The sequence below is a fragment of the Dryobates pubescens genome, chromosome 2, assembly GCF_014839835.1.
Source record: "Dryobates pubescens isolate bDryPub1 chromosome 2, bDryPub1.pri, whole genome shotgun sequence".
In the NCBI taxonomy this organism is placed as follows: domain Eukaryota; kingdom Metazoa; phylum Chordata; class Aves; order Piciformes; family Picidae; genus Dryobates; species Dryobates pubescens.
In genome coordinates, this window is record NC_071613.1 from 14,824,136 (window position 1) to 14,841,730 (window position 17,595).

Below are 17,595 nucleotides of genomic sequence, written 5' to 3' on the forward strand. Positions count from 1 at the left end.
GGGCTGGAGGGAACCTCAAGGACCATCCAGTTCCAACCTCCCTGCCATGGGCAGGGACACCTCACACTAGATCAGGCTGCTCAGAGCCACATCCAGCCTGGCATTAAGAACCCCCAGGGCTGAGGCTTCCACCACCTCTTTGGGCAACCTGGTCCAGTGTCTCACCACCATCAATGGGGAAGAACTTCTTCCCAATATCCAATCTGAACCTACCCATTTCTATTTTCTTTCCATTCCCCCTAGTCCTATCGTTACCTGACACCTTAAAGTCCCTCACCTGCCCCATTTTCCCCCCTTTCCCCCTCAAATCCCACAGCACCTGGGCTCTATTGGAGTCTCCTCCCACCCCAGGTGTGGCCACTTTGCCCACCCCACCCACTCCCCTTTTTAATCCCCCTCAGGAAGGGCAGAAGCCCTAAGCTGAGCCCATCTGGGCTGAGGGATCCTCCTCTGATCACAGGTGAGTGCCTATGGTGCACACTGGGTGATGGTGGTGGTGACAACAAAGGCCGGGGGGCCTGGTGGCCCCCCGGCTGTTAGGGCAATTATTGATGACTACTTCAATATTGTTCACGGGTGCTGGCTGGGGCTGAGCTCCTCTGTGTGCTATCTTTGCTGGTTGAGGGTAACAAATAGGTCTGACTTTTATGAAAACTAGCTCAATTGTAAAAACAACAATTTAAAACTAACACATAACAACCCCTGTACCCTGGCTGGCTGAGAAAGCTACAAGACAGTCCCGTCACAAGCTGCCTGGGAGAAGAGCCTGACCCCCACCTGACTACAACTTCTTTTTAGGTAGTTGTAGAGTGCTAAGGTCCCCTCTAAGTCTCCTCTTCTCCAGGTTGAACACCCCCAGCTCCCTCAGCCTCTCCTCATATGACTTTCCCTCCAGCCCCCTCCCCAGTCTTGTCACTCTCCTCTGGACCTGCTCCAGCACCTCAGTATCCTCCCTGAAGTAAGGGGCCCAGAGCTGCACACAGTGCTCAAGGTGAGGCCTCACCAGTGCTGAGTGCAGAGGCAGAATTCCATCCCTAGTCCTGCTGGCCATACTGTTCCTGATACAGGCCAAGATGCCATTGGCCTTCCATGCCCCCTGGGCACAGCTGGCTCACATTCAGCTGTTGTCACCCAGTACTGACAGGACCCTCTCAGCCAGGCTGCTCTCCAGCCACTCATCCCCCAGTCTGTAGTGCTGCATGGGATGATTGTGGCCAAAGTGCAGGACGCTGCATTTGGCCTTGTTGAACTTCATGCCACTAGCCTCAGACCATGGTCTTCTAGTCCAACCATCTTGCAAAGAGCAGGGACATCTTTAACCAGATCAGGTTGCTCAGAGCCCTGTTTCCAGGGACGAGGCATCTATTACCTCTCTGGGCAACCTGTGCCAGCCCCTCACCACCTTCAGTGCAAAAAATGTCTTCCTTTTATCTAGTTTAAACCTGCCTTGTTTTAGTTGTGAGCTGCAAGCCTGGAAGCAGTGCACTCTTGTGTCTAGGGCACATTAAGTTTGTCCCCAGAGCAAAAGAAGATGTGGCAGCCAGAGCATCTGTTTACATTCAGCTGATATCTGGGGCTAAGCTCCAGCAGCTCCTCTGTCACCCAGCTACCCTTCCCCAGCAGAAAATGAGAATCGGGAGATAAGCCTCACAGGTTGAAAGGAAAATTGATTCAATTAAATACCAAATTGATACCAACATCTATATAAAGCTATACACTGCCCAGCAGTCACACGAGCAGGAAAGCAATCTTCAAGAGCAGGAAAGAGGCGAGGAGGACAGAAAGGAAGAGCCAAAGCAGGAAATCCAAGCAGGAGGCTGCTTCTCCTCAGAAAACTTCCCCCTTTCCACTGGTTGTGATGCTCATGGTCTGCGTTACACCTGTAGCCAGCTTCACCCAGCTGTGCTGGCTGACTCAGAACTGCTAATGGCCTGCAGCCCATGGCTGGCCAGCATGCGATTCTGTCCCAGCAAAACCAGGACAGCATCCATGCACTGGAAAGTGGCATCACACACCCTGTCCTTAAGGAACTTTGCCCTGAGGCTTGGGCTGACACACTTGTTCAGCCTGCTCACAACTTCCTCTTGGTTCTGCCTCTCCAGCAGCACCTGGACAGCCCAACCCAGGACCCAGTGGGGCTCAGCATGGCAGGGCTTGCTCATGCCATGGGCAATGCTGCTGCTGTCCAAGCCTGGGGACCCAAGGCTGTGTGAGACTGTGCCACCTACCTGGAGGCATCCTGGGGGACAGACGTGAAGCTGCCAGGTGCTGATGAATCTTCAGTTGCCTCCAACCCCACTGAGCTGCCTCAGACCACAAGAAAGTGGAATCAAAGCCTAAGGCTGACTCCAAGGCCTCTTCTGTTTGTTCCCCAAATAGAAAAGGTCTGTTCTAGGAAACAAGCTTCCTGAAGGTCTAATATGAAGGAAAAGGCTGTTTCTGCTGGCCCTGGCTGCTGTGTGTCCCCTTGTCTCGCCCAGCCTGGCTCCACTCTCCCTGCCCCCAGCACCCCAGGGCAGGTTCCCCACAGCAGCTCGGTGCTGATGGGCAGTGAGTGCAAACAGGGGGTTAAGCTGCTGGCGATGTGAAGGAGGGCTCACGGCCTCCTGGTCTCAGGCCTGACAGAGGAACACCAGAATCCAGGCTTAGCAGCCAACCTGCCTAGCTCAGTGGGTGACAAGCCCCAAAACTGCCAGGGCTTGGGGGCCAAGTCCTGCACCAACGACACCCGGGGCTCAGGCGAGAGCTGGAGGCACAGCCCAAACCACCCCAGTGGCGTAGGCTCCCTGGCCGAGGGGAGACAGCCACAGGGAGCTCTGTGGGACCGCCCGCGCGGGCCCTCCCTTCCCGCCTTTCTCCTCCGCGGCCTCAGCCGAGGGAGCATCGCCACCTACCGGCTTTGGCGGGAAGCGCCGGGGACAGCCTCGGCCCGGCCCGGGAGCCGAGCTCTGCCACACCGCAGCGCCTGGTTTGTGGCGTGGGGAGCAAAGTGATTTCCAGAGCAGCAGGATCCTGCAGCTGTCGGGCACGTCCCCGAGCCAGAGGGGATGAGCTCAAAGCATCCGCAGGCTGCTGAGCCACACAAACACACCTCCCAGTCTGATGCTACCTTTTGGCCATCCTGCCACATCCTCTGCAAAGTTCATGCTGGGTTCCTCCTACAGCTTGTTTTAGAGACACCATAGCAAGCAGCAGAGATGCTGCAGGAACCAGTGTCCAGGCTGGGCTCCTCCAAGAGGTCTGGACATTAATCTGAGTTTCCCATGGGGCAGCCCACCCATCTCCCTCAGCTACATCAGTGCCAGGACAGGCTCCTGCTGCTCTGTGCTTGCACAAACAACTAGGAAGGACTGGAGCTGCCTTCAGGCTCTACAATCTGATTTCTCCCCTAAACCAATACAGGGAGTAGGGGGGGGTGTTTGCAGCCTTTGGTCCCCAGCACTCCTTTTGGCATTGCCCACAGCGTGGCTGAGAGAGAGGAGCAGGGGAAGCTCATGGTTGTGTCAGGCAGCTCTAACACCTGAAGAAATCGCAGGGTGGCACTTGGAAACTGCTCAGCAGGAGCCACAACAGAGCACTAGTGAAATCCAGGAAGACAGAAAAATTGTGGAGCTGCCTTTGGTGAGCTTCCCTGCAGAAGGAGGATGGAGAAACTTAGGCCTCTCCCAGGGATGCCCCCACACAGCCTGGAGTCCTCACAGCCCTGGCTCTGCTCTCACCATGTCCTGCCTCCTACAAAGTTGGTTCCCATTTGTCAGGATCCATCCCTGGTACAGGGCCATAGAAACACAGAAGTGTTTCAGCTGGAAAAGGCCTCTAGGAGCATCAAGTCCAACCATTAACCTAAGACTACCATGGCCATTAAACCGTGTCCACACATTTCTTGAACACCTCCAGGGACAGTGACTCCACCAGCTCCCTGGGCAGCCTGTTCCAGTGCCTGACCACGCTCTCACAAAATGAATTTTTCCTACAATCCAACCTAAACCTCCCCTGACATAATTTCAGGCCATTTCCTCTCATTCTATCACCTGAGACTAGGGAGAAGAACCAACCCCCACCTCATTCCAACCTCCTTTCAGGGAGTTGTAAAGAGCAAAGAGGTCTCCTCTCAGCCTCCTCTTCTCCAAACTAAACAATCCCAGCTTTCTCATCTGCTTCTCACCATACCTGTTGTCCAGACCCCTCACCAGTTTTATTGCCCTTCTCTGGACACACTCCAGCACCTCAATAACTTTCTTGGAGTAAGGAGCTCAAAACTGAACCCAGTTTTCAAGCTGCAGCCTCACCAGTGCCAAGCACAAGGGCATGATCACTTCCCTACTCCTGCTGGCCACACCACTCCTGATCCAGTCTTCCCCTGCTCTTGTTTTTACCAGAGCTGGAATCTGATTCCTTCCCCAGATCATCATGGACACAAAAGCCACCTCCTGGGTTGTTCCCACGCTGTGAGGAGTGGACACAGACCTCGTGCCAGGAGAATGCTTCCCATATGCCTTTATTTGCAGAGTTACAGGATTGGTTTACAGGCACTGCACATCGGTGTTCCAGACTGGTTCAGGTTTGGTCTGTCTGGATTACCCAACAACCCAAAGGAGTGGTGGGAATGGGGGGGAAGAAAAAACTCCCCCAACACATCCCTCAGAACAACCCTTCCAGCCTCCAGAAAGGCATAAGTCATCTGAGAGGAACAACCTGCTCCTTCCAAAGCCACGAAGCAAGGGATCTGGTTTTTACAAACAGGCTTAAAAAATACTATCCACGTAATAAGGGCAGCTCAAAGCTAAAGTACAGCAGTAAGTGGTACATATCTTGGGCATATCTGGTCACACCTTTTCTCCAAAGCTGGAAAAGGGATGGTTAAAACAAAAAAAAAAACCAAACAACAACCCACCTAAAAACACAGTTTAAAGAAGAAAGGTGGGAAAAAAAAGGGGGGAAAAATAAAAGAAAAAAAAAAAAAAAAGGAAAAAAAAGCAAAAAAGAAAAAGAAATATATATAAAAAGGGAAAAAAAGATAAAAAGAAAAAAATATATATAAAAAAGAAAAATAAAATTAAAAAAAAATAAAAAAGAAAAAATATAAAAAATATTTTAAAAGGTTAAAAAAGAAGATAAAAAAGAAAAAGAAACGTGAAAAAGGAAAAAAGAAGAGAAGGATTCCATACATTAAGTTTTAGTGTTTTGTGCAATTACAATGGGATGAAAATAAATATAACTTAAAAACAAAAAACCACCCCAACCTATTCCATGACACTAAATGGAACAGAGGCCAAGTCTATAAGGCACTTCACATGGGCTATTCTAGGAAGCCTGGCAAGGAGCTGAACCAGTGCAATCATTTACAATGGCATCAGGTGAGCTAAAGACAAGAGCTAAGACAAGGCTTTAGTCCTTGGGAATGAGGCCGGGGCATGGCTGCAGATGGCTCCTCCTACTGCTGCCAGAAGACCCTCGCTGAGGGTGCTGGACCCACCAAACAATGGCAGAGGTGCTCCCGGGGAACGGTGCGCGGGTGGGCTTGGGGATGGAGCAAGTAAGACATTTGTGGTCGCCAGCTGCCAAGCTCCTGCCCCACCTCCTGTGCTGCACATTCCTTCTGTCCTCCACGTGAGAGATTCTCCAGCTCGCCCTGCAGCCTCCCCTCCCGGCCATCCTCTCGCCGGCTGACTGACTGACCTTCGGCGAGCCAGTTCCCCCGCCGGCGAGCCGCTGAGTTCAAATGTTCCAGGAAGTTAAAAAATAGCCTCCGCCCTAAATAGGGAACTGGGTGTTTTTTGCAGGAGCACAGAGGCCGCAGGAGCAGCCTGGGAGGCCAGCTCTGCAGGGAAAAAAGAATAGGGGACGGCATGGGGATGCCTGACCCCAGCTCTGCTCCACCGAACAAGACGACTGACCCGGCAACCTCAACCAGCCCAGCCACCTCGAGAACTGCTTTCCTGCTGGAACCCTTCACCTGCTGCTGATAAAAACGATGGAAGTGCTCCAGATGGGAGGGCTGCCCTGGGCCAAGTGTGGGCACTGGTGGGTGCTACCCCTAGGCATGTGCTTGGCTGCTGCCAAAAAAAAGACTAATCAACCTGGATGGCTGCTTTAGGTCTCATGGTAGTCCTTTGTAAGCTATGTTTCTTTCCCCCCAGCTCTGCCCAAAGTCTTTAATCCCCATGAAGAGCTGGAGACCTCAGCTAAGGAGGCCTGGAAGCAGCTCCTAGCAGGGAAACTGGGTCTTTAGAGAAGAGCTCCAAGTGTTACCACCCAGTATGGGGGATGTGAGTCAGAATAACCTGGCCGTGCCTGGTGCCAGACATACCTGTGCCACACACACACCTGAGCACAGGGTCCCATAGCAGGAGGGAAACGCTCACCCTCCAGTGCCACCTGATAATTGCTGAGCAACCTCTATGGGATGTCTTGAACACAAAGAAAAACCCAAATCCATCCTTCTAGCATCTCTTAAGAACTCAGCACAGGTAGTTCCCTAGGCTGAACAGTGCTGGCAGACACCAGTAAATGGCTCCCACCCCGGTGTTCTTCAGCATCTCCAGATCTTGCACCAGAGGGGTGCCCAGAGGGTCGTGGGCATGGCCACTGAGTGTTTTCAGGCTGAAGATACCAATCCCAGCACAGGGAGAGGCTCCTTCCTCCACCAGGCCTCTTCAAATCAGGCTGCACAAGAGACAAAAGCACGGTAGGCAAAGCACACAACTTGCCTAAGCAACCCCCCTGGGCCGCTCTTGGCTGGCACAGCTGTGTGTTCCCAGTGACTCTGTGAAGCCAAGGTTTCAAGTTCAGCTTGTTCTGGCACGTTAGCTCTCTATTTACATGGAGAGGAGGGAAAAAAAACACTCAACAAATGAAGACAATCTAAAAAACCCACAACAAAACAGCATTAAATAGGGAGAGTAGAGCTATCAAATGGGAAGGGCAAGGGCTGGAAAGTGTCTTGTAGTGCAGTTCAGAAGAGTCAGTCGGGGACAGGGTTAGGGTAGTGGCAGAGTCAGATGTGGGGCTTCAATGCAAGTCTTCGCTCTGAGACAACTCTGTCAGGATCTGAATGAGGTTGTCCAGCCCCCAGAGGTAGCCATCCTCTCTGTTCCCTTCCACCCAGGGCACATTGTGCTGGAGAACCTGTCCCTCCGGCAGCGGGGTGGTTTTGCCAAAGTCAATCATCCAGACTTTGGCCTGTTCCTTCTTGTCGTGAATGAAGAGGAGGGAGCTCCCAATCACCTGCAGAGAGGAAAAACCAGTTAGTAGTGCTCCTATTGCTCATTCTCAGCCAGCTTTGGGGCCTTCAGACACCTTCTCTCAGGCTGCATTTCACAGAGTCATAGAATTGTTTTGTCTGGAAAAGATCTCTAAGGTGATCCAGTCCAGCCATCAACTTGAGACCACCATAGCCATTAAACCATCTCCCAAAGTGCCATGACCACATATTACTTGAACATGGATGGTGACTCTACCACCTTCCTGGGCAGCCTGTTCCAACGCCTGACTACTCTTGCAGGAAAATTATTTTCCTACTCTCCAACCTAAACTTCCCCTGGCACAATTTCAGGCCACTTCCTCTCATTCTATCACCTGTTCTATCATTTGCAAGACACTGAGATTTTGCATGAACAGAAGCAAGCTCTGCCTGTTGCTGGCATGCAAATGGAGTACTCAGACAAGCTGATTTACTCATATAAATCCCAGCTCCTGGCAGAGGGAGGGGATCAGAAAAATGTAGACATGAAGGACAGAGAAGTCATTTTGTAAACTGAGTCAGGGCCCTCAAGGATGGAATGAATCAGAGAATCACAGAATGGAAGGGGTTAGAGAGACCTCTGAAGATCACTGAGTCCAACTCCCTCGCCAGAGCAGGATCACATAAAGCAGATCACACATCAGCATGTCATGGGATGCCTTTTAAGTCTCCAGAGAGAGATTCCACCACCTCTCTGGGCAGCTTGTCTCAGTGCTCTGCCAGACATGAATGAGATGAATTGTCTCAGCCTTTGGATAGCTTTTTTCCAAGGCCAGTACTTTGTGACTGGCTTGTGCTGCTCACACTCACCAGGCATCACCACAAGGATAGGCACACTCCCAAGCACCAGTTACTTGCAATGTGTTGTCTCCTGCCTGAAACATCATCCAATTGCACCCAGATTCCCTCTAGGACATCCTCCTTTACAGGCTGCCATGGAGGGCTGTGGAGCCTCCCTCTCTGAAGGTATTCAAAACCTGCCTGGATATATTCCTGTGTGATCTGCTCTAGGTGATCCTGCTCTGGCAGGGGGGTTGGACTGGATGATCTCATGAGGTCCCTTCCAACCCCTAACATTCTGTGATCCTCCTGGCTTTCAAAGTGTTTTGGGGATGCACACTGCACATAGTTGAATTTCTTTTCCCACGGGTTCACATGGCTGCACCTGCCCTGAAGGGCTCTTTCCTATCCTGATTGGCTTTTGGGAATGTCCTGCAGCAAGTATTGGCCTGGGCAAGCCCATGAGTATATTCAGGGAGGTGAAGTACATTGACAGGAGATGTCTCAAGGCTTGTCACAGCAGGATGAGACCCCACAAGCCCATTTCTCACCACCCATGGAGCAAAGGTGCTCAGCAGGGTGGGTACCTCCAGCTCAACACCCTGGCCCATCCTGGCTCACAGTCCCAGCTAAGCTGCCATGCAGCAGCAGCTCTACTGTGGCTTTCCAGTGCTTGAAGAACATGTACTGGTGTCAAGCCATGTACCACTGTGCTCTTCTGTTGAGCCTCTTCCTCCAGGCAGAAACTTCTAGCACCAATGGTTGTGTTTCAGAGCTGTCCAGTTGAGGACTGTCTTCCAAATTATGCCTGATGTACATGAATTGGTGGTTTACAAACTCACTTGCCCTTCTGTCACAAACAAGGACCTTGGTGACCAGAGTGCAGAGGCTGTTAGAAGACAGGATGCTGAGTGCGGAGACCTAGGAGCATCTGTAAGCCATGCAGATACGTGGAGATGCACAGCTTTGGGCACAACCAGCTGGTGTCAGTCCTCCAAACCAGCAGCACTAAGTGTTACAGATTCACAGAATCATTCTGGTTGGAAAAGACCCCTGGGATCAAGTCCAACCATTAACCCTCCTCTGCAAAGTTCACCCCTAAACCACATCTCCAAGCACCACTCTAAACAACCTTTAATCACATCCAGGGTTGGTGACTCAACCACCTTCCTGGGCAGCACATTCCAATGCCTGACAACTCTTCCTGGGAAAAAAAAATCCCTAATGTCCAGTCTAAAGCTACCCTGGTGCAGTTTGAGGCCATTCCCTCTTGTTCTATCACTAATTACCTGTGAGAAGAGACCAGCACCAACCTCTCTACAGTGTCCTTTCAGGTAGTTGTAGAGAGCAATGAGGTCTCCCCTCAGCCTCCTCTTCAGACTAACCAGCCTCAGCTCCTTCAGTCACTCTTCACAAGCTTTATTCCCCAGGCCCTTCCCCAGCTTTGTTCCCCTCCTCTGCCCTGGCTCCAGCACCTCCACATCTCCCTTGTATTGAGGTGCCCAAAACCAGACACAACACTCAAGGTGTGGCCTCCCCAGAGCTGGGTACAAGGGGACGATCCCCTCCCTGCTCCTGCTGGACACAGCATTTCTAATACAAGAGACTCCCACATCCATGCTATCAGCAGGGTTTGGTTTGAGGTTTGCCTTCAGAAGAGTGTTTTGAAGGGGACACACACTGTTTGCAAAAGCTGTTGTGAATTCACATTTCTGAGGAGACTTCCCCCTCCAGCACATTGGGAAAACATCCAAGGTCCAGAGATACCAATCATCTGCCAGAAATGTTTAGCTTTAGCTCTTCTTCTCCTTAGCTCTTATAGCCCTCCCTTGGCCAGGACACAGCATTTCAACTTTAAGGGAAAGCCTTTTGCTGATGTTCTTCCCTCACTTGTCCTGGGTCACTGAGTTCTCCTGCAGCTCCTCCTTAGAGCCCTGCCCAGCGAGGGCCCCGTGGAGGGGTGTGCAGAGCTTGGCAGACCTTATGCTGCACTTTGTCTCAAATTGGGATGGAAAGTCAAAGCTGCTCTTATTTTAATTTTTGTGAGGAGTGGAAACTCCTTTCAAAACCTCCTTGAAAGGCTGTTTTGTTTCTGTGTTTTCCAGTGAAACCCTGGCACTTGGATCCAGGGAGCACTTTGTTTCCAGCCTTGAACTGACCTGAACCCCTCGGGTTTGACATTTCCTTTCCAACTGCCTTCCAGGCGCTGCTGTCAGAAGGTGTGGCCTCAGCTGACACTGATGTCCAGTGACAGGACAAGGGGCAGTGGGTGCAAGCTGGAGCAGAGGAGGTTCCACATGAACATGAGGAAAAACTTTTTCACTGTGAGGGTCACAGAGCACTGGAGCAGGCTGCCCAGAGAGGTTGTGCAGTCTCCTTCTCTGGAGACATTCAAAACCCACCTGGATGTGCTCCTGTGTGACCTGCCCTGGGTGATGCTGCTCTGGCAGGGGGGTTGGACTGGATGAGCTTTCAAGGTCCCTTCCAACCCCTAATGTTGTGTGATGCCACCAGGTCCCAGCAGGACCCTCCATGAGCACCTGAGGGACAGTGGGCTCTTACTACTGCTCCCTCAAGGACTCCTATGAGGCTCTTTTGCCCATAGACAACGCATGCCAAGGATAGATGCTCTTAAGTTTTGTTAAGTAGATGCAGTGGCCAATGCTAAATCAGGAAGTTCCATATGAACAGGAGAAACATTATTTTCACTGTGAGGGTGATGGAACACTGGAACAGGCTGCCCAGGGAGGTTGTGGAGTCTCCCTCTCTGGAGATGAATTCAAGACCCACCTGGATGCATTCCTGTGTGATCTGCTCTAGGTGACCCTGCTCTGGCAAGGGGAGTTGGACTGGATGATCTTTTGAGGTCCCTTCCAGCCCCTAACATTCTGTGATTCTGTAATAAAACAACCAGGTTGACTGAAGCCTTGAGCAACCTGTTCTAATGAAGGGTGTCCCTGCCCTTGGATAATTGTCTCCTTTCTGGAGGAAAGTCCATCCAAGGAAAGAGTCCTTACCCTGCTGCCCCAAGCAGCTTGGCAAAGGCAGTTTAGGGATGGCTGCAATTCATATAATGCATCAGGTTGGAGGGGACCCTCAAAGGTCATCTTGTCTAGCTCCCCTGCAGTGAGCAAGGGCATCTCCAACTACAACAGGTTGCACAGGGCCCCATTCATTTTGGCCTTGAATGTCTGCAGGGATGATGCCCCAACAACATCTCTGGGCAACCTGAGATTTATGGCTATGTTGGAACCTTATTTGATCAGATAGAGCAACTGGCAGCCAGATGATACCTGACACACCTTCAGAGAGCCATTTCTCTCCAGAAATCCCCTTCACTTTTGCAAGAAGGATTTTTCCCAGTCATATAAACCCATAAGCAGCCAAATTCCTCCTAGATCACTTCTAATCCCTAGGGACATTGGTCTTCAGTAGATTTGAGCTCACGACAGATGCATGAGCAGTCATCAGCTGTATTGCCACTGGCATACTGGATAAAGAAGGATATGGAAATATGGATATGGGAACACATTCAAAATTGTTAGACATTTACAGCCTCAGACTTTGATTTCTCTTCTCTCCTTGGACAAGCTGAGATCATAGAATCATAGAATGGACCAGGCTGGAAGGGACCTCCGAGAGGTCATCCAGTCCAACTTCCCTGCAGTCAGCAGGGGACATTCCCAACTACATCAAGTTGCCCAGGGCCTCCTTGAGCCTCACCTTGAATATCTCTAGGGAAGGGGCCTCAACCATCTCCCTGGGCAACCTGTTCCAGTGTTCCACCACCCTCATAGTGAAGATGAGACCATTCTCATTTCCAGGCAGATCTGTTTAGACACAAGCATTACCTCATGGCACTTGAAGAAAGGGGATGTCTCCAGGGTAGCACGGATACCCTTCAACCGGTTCAGGTAACTGTTCTGAAAGGACAAAAATAACACCCCCCCCAATGGTTAGTGCTGCAGGAAGACCACACAGAAACATCTGCTGCATACAGTCTGCTAGAGAGCAGCCCTGTGGAGAAGGACCTGGGAGTCTTGGTGGACAACAAGTTTTCCACAGGTCAGCAATGTGCCCTTGTGCAACTTGTGGCCATTTCCTCTTACCCTGACTTGTCCCCTCCCAGCCCTCCGCTGCTCCCCTCTCACCCCTGTGCCAGGATGACATTTCTCTTTGCCATTTTCCATGCTTTTTTAAAACAGACTGCTCAGGCTGCAGCCCCTGAGGGCAGGGAGCTGATGAGCTGACGGCAGTCTCTGCAAGAGGAGCCTTCCCCTGGCACCCCCTGGGCATCCCCCACTCACCAAAACATTGCGGTTTCCCCTGGTGAACTCCCTGAAGGCCTCCATGACTTGCTCCTTTGTCCGTGTCTTCTTGAAGTCCCGGTTCACAGTGCCATCCTCTTTCTTGAAAGGAAGGGAGAGTGAGGAGAGAAATGAGAAGAGAAGAAGCTAGGGCAAGAATGAATGCTTCAGCAGCCACACACAGCCCTGAGTAGACAGTGCCCAGGCCTTTCTGGCAGCCCAAGGACCTGTCTATGGAGGAGTCTCTGAGAGAGTCCAACAGAGAGCTGCCAGGATGATTGAGGGACTGGAGCACTGCCCTGTGAGAAGAGGCTGAGAGCCCTGGGGCTGCTTAGTCTGGAGAGGAGAAGGCTGAGAGGGGATCTAATAAATGTTTATAAATATCTGAGGGCTGGGTGCCAAGAGGGAGGGGACAGGCTCTGCTCACTTGCACCCTGTGACAGGAAAAGGGGCAATGGATATCAACTACAGCACAGGAGGTTCCACCTCAACATGAGGAGGAACTTCTTCACTGTGAGGGTCACAGAGCACTGGAGCAGGCTGCCCAGAGAGGTTGTGGAGTCTCCTTCTCTGGAGCCTTTCCAGCCCCATCTGGATGTGTTCCTGTGTGACCTGTGCTGGATTCTATGGTCCTGCTCTGGCAGGGGGGTTGGACTCGAAGATCTTTGGAGGTCCCTTCCAGCCCCTAACATCCTGTGATCCTGCAGTCCTGTGAGTGGTGAGGAGAGGTAGCAGCTCTCTGCCTTGCCAACAACCCCATGGCTCCGTTTGCTTTGCCCCTTACACAAACAGCAGGCCTGCACCTTCACGTCCTTGCTGAGGTTACCAGTAATGTGGACAAGCTGCCTCTTGTGGACTGCATGGACTCCAGTACCCATCAGTGGCTGGAGATCCCCATTCCTGGACACACCATGCCAGAATGGCTTCCTACCACTGCTGTGATTGATGACAAATGCTGACACCAGGCTTGGGCTGCACCCCTGCCCTGCTTGTGGAGAAAAACTGCGTGTGATCATGGCAGGACACAACTGAGTGTGGATGGAGGCAACATCTCAGCAGCACGCACAAACACCTCTCCACATAAAGTCCTCCACAAACCACTGAAGCAAGGAGATGAAGGCAAGGAGCAAGCCCCACAGCTGTCTTGCCTCAGTAGTCTGTTGTTATTCCATGAAGCATAAAGCCTGAAAGGCAGCAAGCTGTCACCAAGATGTAGTGAGCAGCCTTGTGCACTCCTCTGCCTCTTCCCCAGAGGCACATCCCTGCTTGGCCAACCACAGGGGTGGTTATTCCACTGTGGGGATGGCACATAGCCCTGACCCAGAGTCTCATGGTTGAACCTCTGGGCAGCTTTGTAGGTGGCTGGAAAGTTTCCCAGCAGAAAAAAGACCTGGAGGTGCTGGATGACAGCTGAATGAACATGAGCCACCAGTGTGCTCAGGTGGCCAAGAAGGCCACCAGCATCCTCACCTGGATCAGGAATGGTGTGGCCAGCAGCAGTAGGGAAGTGATCTTGCCCTGTACTCAGCACTGGTGAGGGCACACCTCGAATACAGGCTTCAGTTTGGGGCCCCTCACTACAAGAAGGACACTAAGGTGCTGGGAGCATGTCCAGAGCAAGGCAACAAAGCTGATGAAGGGTCTGGAGAACAGGGCTGGTGAGGAGTGGCTGAGGGAGCTAGGGTTGTTTAGTCTGGAGAAGAGGAGGCTGAGGAGAGACCTCATTACTCTCTACAGCTCCCTGAAAGGAGGTTGGAGTGAGGTGGGACTTGGTCTCTTTTTCCTAGTATCAGGTGATACAACAAGTGGAAATAGCCTGAAACTGTGCCAGGAAAAGGTTAGGCTGGGTATTAGGAAAAATGTCTTTCCTGCAACAGTGGTCAGGCACTGGAACAGGCTGTTCAGGGAGGTGGTGGAGTCACCATCCCTGGAGGTGTTCAAGAAGCATGTGGGCACAGGACACAGTTTGATGGCCTTGGTGCTGTTAGAGATGGTTGGACTCAATGGTCTGAGAGGTCTTTTCCAACTGAAACAATTCTATTTTATTCTATTCCATTTCCCCTCAACTGCTGGACTCATGATGTTTAGAGCAGCACATTTCATTGTCCAGAGCAGCTGTGGGTCAGGCAGGCTGAGCTGGCTTCCTGGATACAGAGGCTATTTTAAACCACACGTGCTCCTGCTCACAGCTCCACTTGCAGAGCTCCATCCCACCGCTCTGGACAGCTCATTTGCACACAATAGAGCAAAGGGACAGGGGCCAAGAAGACATCCTGTGAGATGGGGAAGATGAGGTAAGGACAAAGAAGCAGAGAAGCTGGGGAAGGAAAAGAGCACAATGAAATCACCTGCCCTGAGGATTGGTGGCAGCACTTTGAGACCCATCCAGAGCAGTGCCCTGGGCTGGGGACATGTGTAGACAGAGGCTGGCTGTGGGCATGGTGACCAGTCCAGTCAGAGGGAAGGCCAAGCACCCTGGCTGCAAGATGAGCAAGGGGAGTCCAGACCCAAACCCACACCTGATGTGCACTTTGGGATGAATTACACAGCACACTTACAACTTCCAGGTTGTGTTTCATGCAGGTGTTAATAAAGGTGGTAACAAAAGCAAGGTGTGAAAGGTCTTAGTTTCCAGGAAAAGCTTTCTTTGCACAGGGTGCAGCTGATGCACCCAGCTTTAAACCACTCTGGACCCAGTCTGACCATCTCTGGAGGCCAGCTTGGACATGGTCTTGCTCAACCTGGTCTAGTGGAAGGTGTTCCTACCCACGGCAGCAGGGTTGGAACTAGATGATCTTTAAGGTCCCTACCAACCCAAACCATTCCATGATTCTATGATCTTCTGCCCCTGCACCAGTGCTGCCACAGGGCACAAAAGCAAGGCTAAAGACTGGCAGAGCCTGCACCAGCAAGGGCCAGGGACAACCTTCTCGCTGGAGACCTCCCTGCTGGTGGACCAGCAGGACAAGAGGACACAGTCTCAAGCTGTGCCAGGGGAGGTTTAGGCTGGATGTTAGGAAGAAGTTCTTCATAGAAAGAGAGATTGCCCATTGGAATATACTGCCCAGGGAGGTGGTGGAGTCACTGTCCCTGGAGGTGTTTAGGAAGAGACTGGATGGGGTGCTTGGTGCCATGGTTTAGTTGATTAGATGGTGTTGGGTGTTAGGTTGGACTTGATGATCTCAAAGGTCTTTTCCAACCTGGTTAATTCTATTCTATTCTCCTGAGGCAGTAGGCTGCAGCAGCAGAAGGCCTCATCAGACACTCTGGTGACATGTGCATGACATATCGTGGAAGGACACTACACCATGGACCGTGATGTGGCAGCTCAGAAATCCACCCACCCTCTCCCTGGGGGATGATAGATATCAGTTTGGAGAAGTGCCAGAGCATTAACTTCACATGTAAATAGCTCAGATTTACACAAAGCATCCAAGAAAGGAGATGGACTTCTAAGTGCTCCTAAAAATAAATGAAAATCACAGGTGGCCTTTCAGATAAGGAGATCCAGGCTTCAGGAAAGCCAAACCAGCCTATCCATAGCGCTGCTCCTGTCATTAGCCTCCTCCCACCCTTTCCTTGCCCAGCCAGATGCTGTTGCCACATTTACAGGTGTCCAAGCCCCAAGGGTGCTGGCTTTTCCACACAGCAGAAATGTGAGGGGGGCTGATAAGGACTATTGCAACCTCCACCCCACCAGTGATTCCAATTTGCACCAGTGTCACCGAGGCAGGTTTCAGGTCAGCCAGCGCTCCCTCTGGCACTGTGTCTGGCCTGGGATGGTGCTCATGGCTTCTAAACCATCCACTCTTTTCCTTTTCTAATTAAAAAAACAATAAAATCCTTTATTTTCTGTTTCTTTCACTTTTCAACCAGCAGAACACCAAATAATGAAACTTCTTGGAGCAAGCTCCAGTAAGCTTCCACTGGGTCACCAAGGATCACTCAAGTTACTTTTATTAAGGTAATTTTATTAATAGCTGCTGTTCCTAAGAGCTTCAAGTCACTCCAGGAAGTTAGAGTCATTACTGCTTTTTGCAGAGGAACATTTCCATTTTAAAGAGGAAGAACTGGATCCTCATGGCTACCTGGGAAAAGGAAAGCTCAGCCAGGAAAGGGCCCCCATCCTCATTCCCAACCCTGAGCTGCATGTTCACCTCACCTGCCTGTGTAGTCCCAAAGGCATTGGAACAGGCTGCCCAGGGAGGTGTTGGAGTCACCATCCCTGGAGGTGCTCAAGAAACCTGTGTCCATGGCACTTTGGGACAGGGTTTAATGGCCATGGTGGTTGTGGGTCGATGGTTGGGCTCAATGACCTTAGAAGTCTTTTCCAACCAAAATAACTCTGTGATTCTCTTTGCTGCTTCTCACCTTCCCCTGTGCCTCCTTCCAGCCCAAACACCCAGGGCCAAGTCCTGCCCTTCCCTTGCACAGCAAGGTGCTCTCCTGGATCAGCTTCCAGCCTCAATCAGAGGCCTGATTGACCTTTGCTCTTCCCAGGAAAATAGATACAGCAGGAATGAAAACATGGGGAGACATAGCATGAAATACTAATACTTTGCTGCAATTCCCTGAGAGGGCTCAGCAGCAGCTCAGGTCACTGAAGGCACCTTCCCCAATACAGACCCTCGAGCCCAGACATAGGGTAAATATAGGGATACAACAAGACCAGCTCTGCAGCTCTGCTGGAAAGTAAAGCCAGCCAGGAAGAGCATGAACTGCTAATGCCTTAGCTTAGGGGAAAATAATCAAGAAGCTGAGGGATTTAAGGAGAATTAAAGTAATTAGAGCCTTGATCAAATTAGTTAGCCCTAGAGCAGCAGCAGCAGGAGGAGGATTACTCCTAGAGGCCAGCACTTCTCAACATTTTTCAGTTAAAGGGCTGCCTCACCTCTTCGGGAAACAAGAAACTATAAAACCCACTGCTCACACCATGACCTGGATGAGTGGAGTGAGTGTATCCTCAGCAAGTTTGATGATGATACCAGACTGGGGAGGGGGATGACTGACACCCCATCAGGCTGTGCTGCCATCCAACAAGATCTGCACAGGCTGGAGAGCTGGGTGAAGGAGAATCTCATAAAGTTCAGTAAGGACAAGTGCAGAGTCCTATACCTGGGGAAGAAAAACAGCAGGCACCAGTACAGACTAGGGGTCATCCTGCTGGAAGCAGCCCCGTGGAGAAAGACCTTGGAGTCCTGGTGGACAATAAATTATGCATGGGATAGAAATGTGCTCTTGTGGCCAAGAGGGCAAATAGCATCC

The 17,595-nt window shown here is 51.3% G+C and overlaps 1 protein-coding gene across 1 annotated transcript in view; it reads right to left on the minus strand.

Annotated features, from left to right (window-relative positions):
- Positions 1–6,571: 6,571 nt before the first annotated feature.
- Positions 6,572–17,595, minus strand: part of ITPKB (inositol-trisphosphate 3-kinase B) — an 83,470-nt gene continuing 72,446 nt past the window's right edge. The window contains exons 5-7 of the mRNA XM_054168122.1: positions 12,331–12,432; positions 11,875–11,946; positions 6,572–7,227 (exon numbers count right to left, since the gene is read on the minus strand). Coding sequence (XP_054024097.1) covers positions 7,012–7,227; positions 11,875–11,946; positions 12,331–12,432 — 390 coding nt within the window. The 3' untranslated portion in view covers positions 6,572–7,011. The remainder of the gene's footprint in view (positions 7,228–11,874; positions 11,947–12,330; positions 12,433–17,595) is intronic.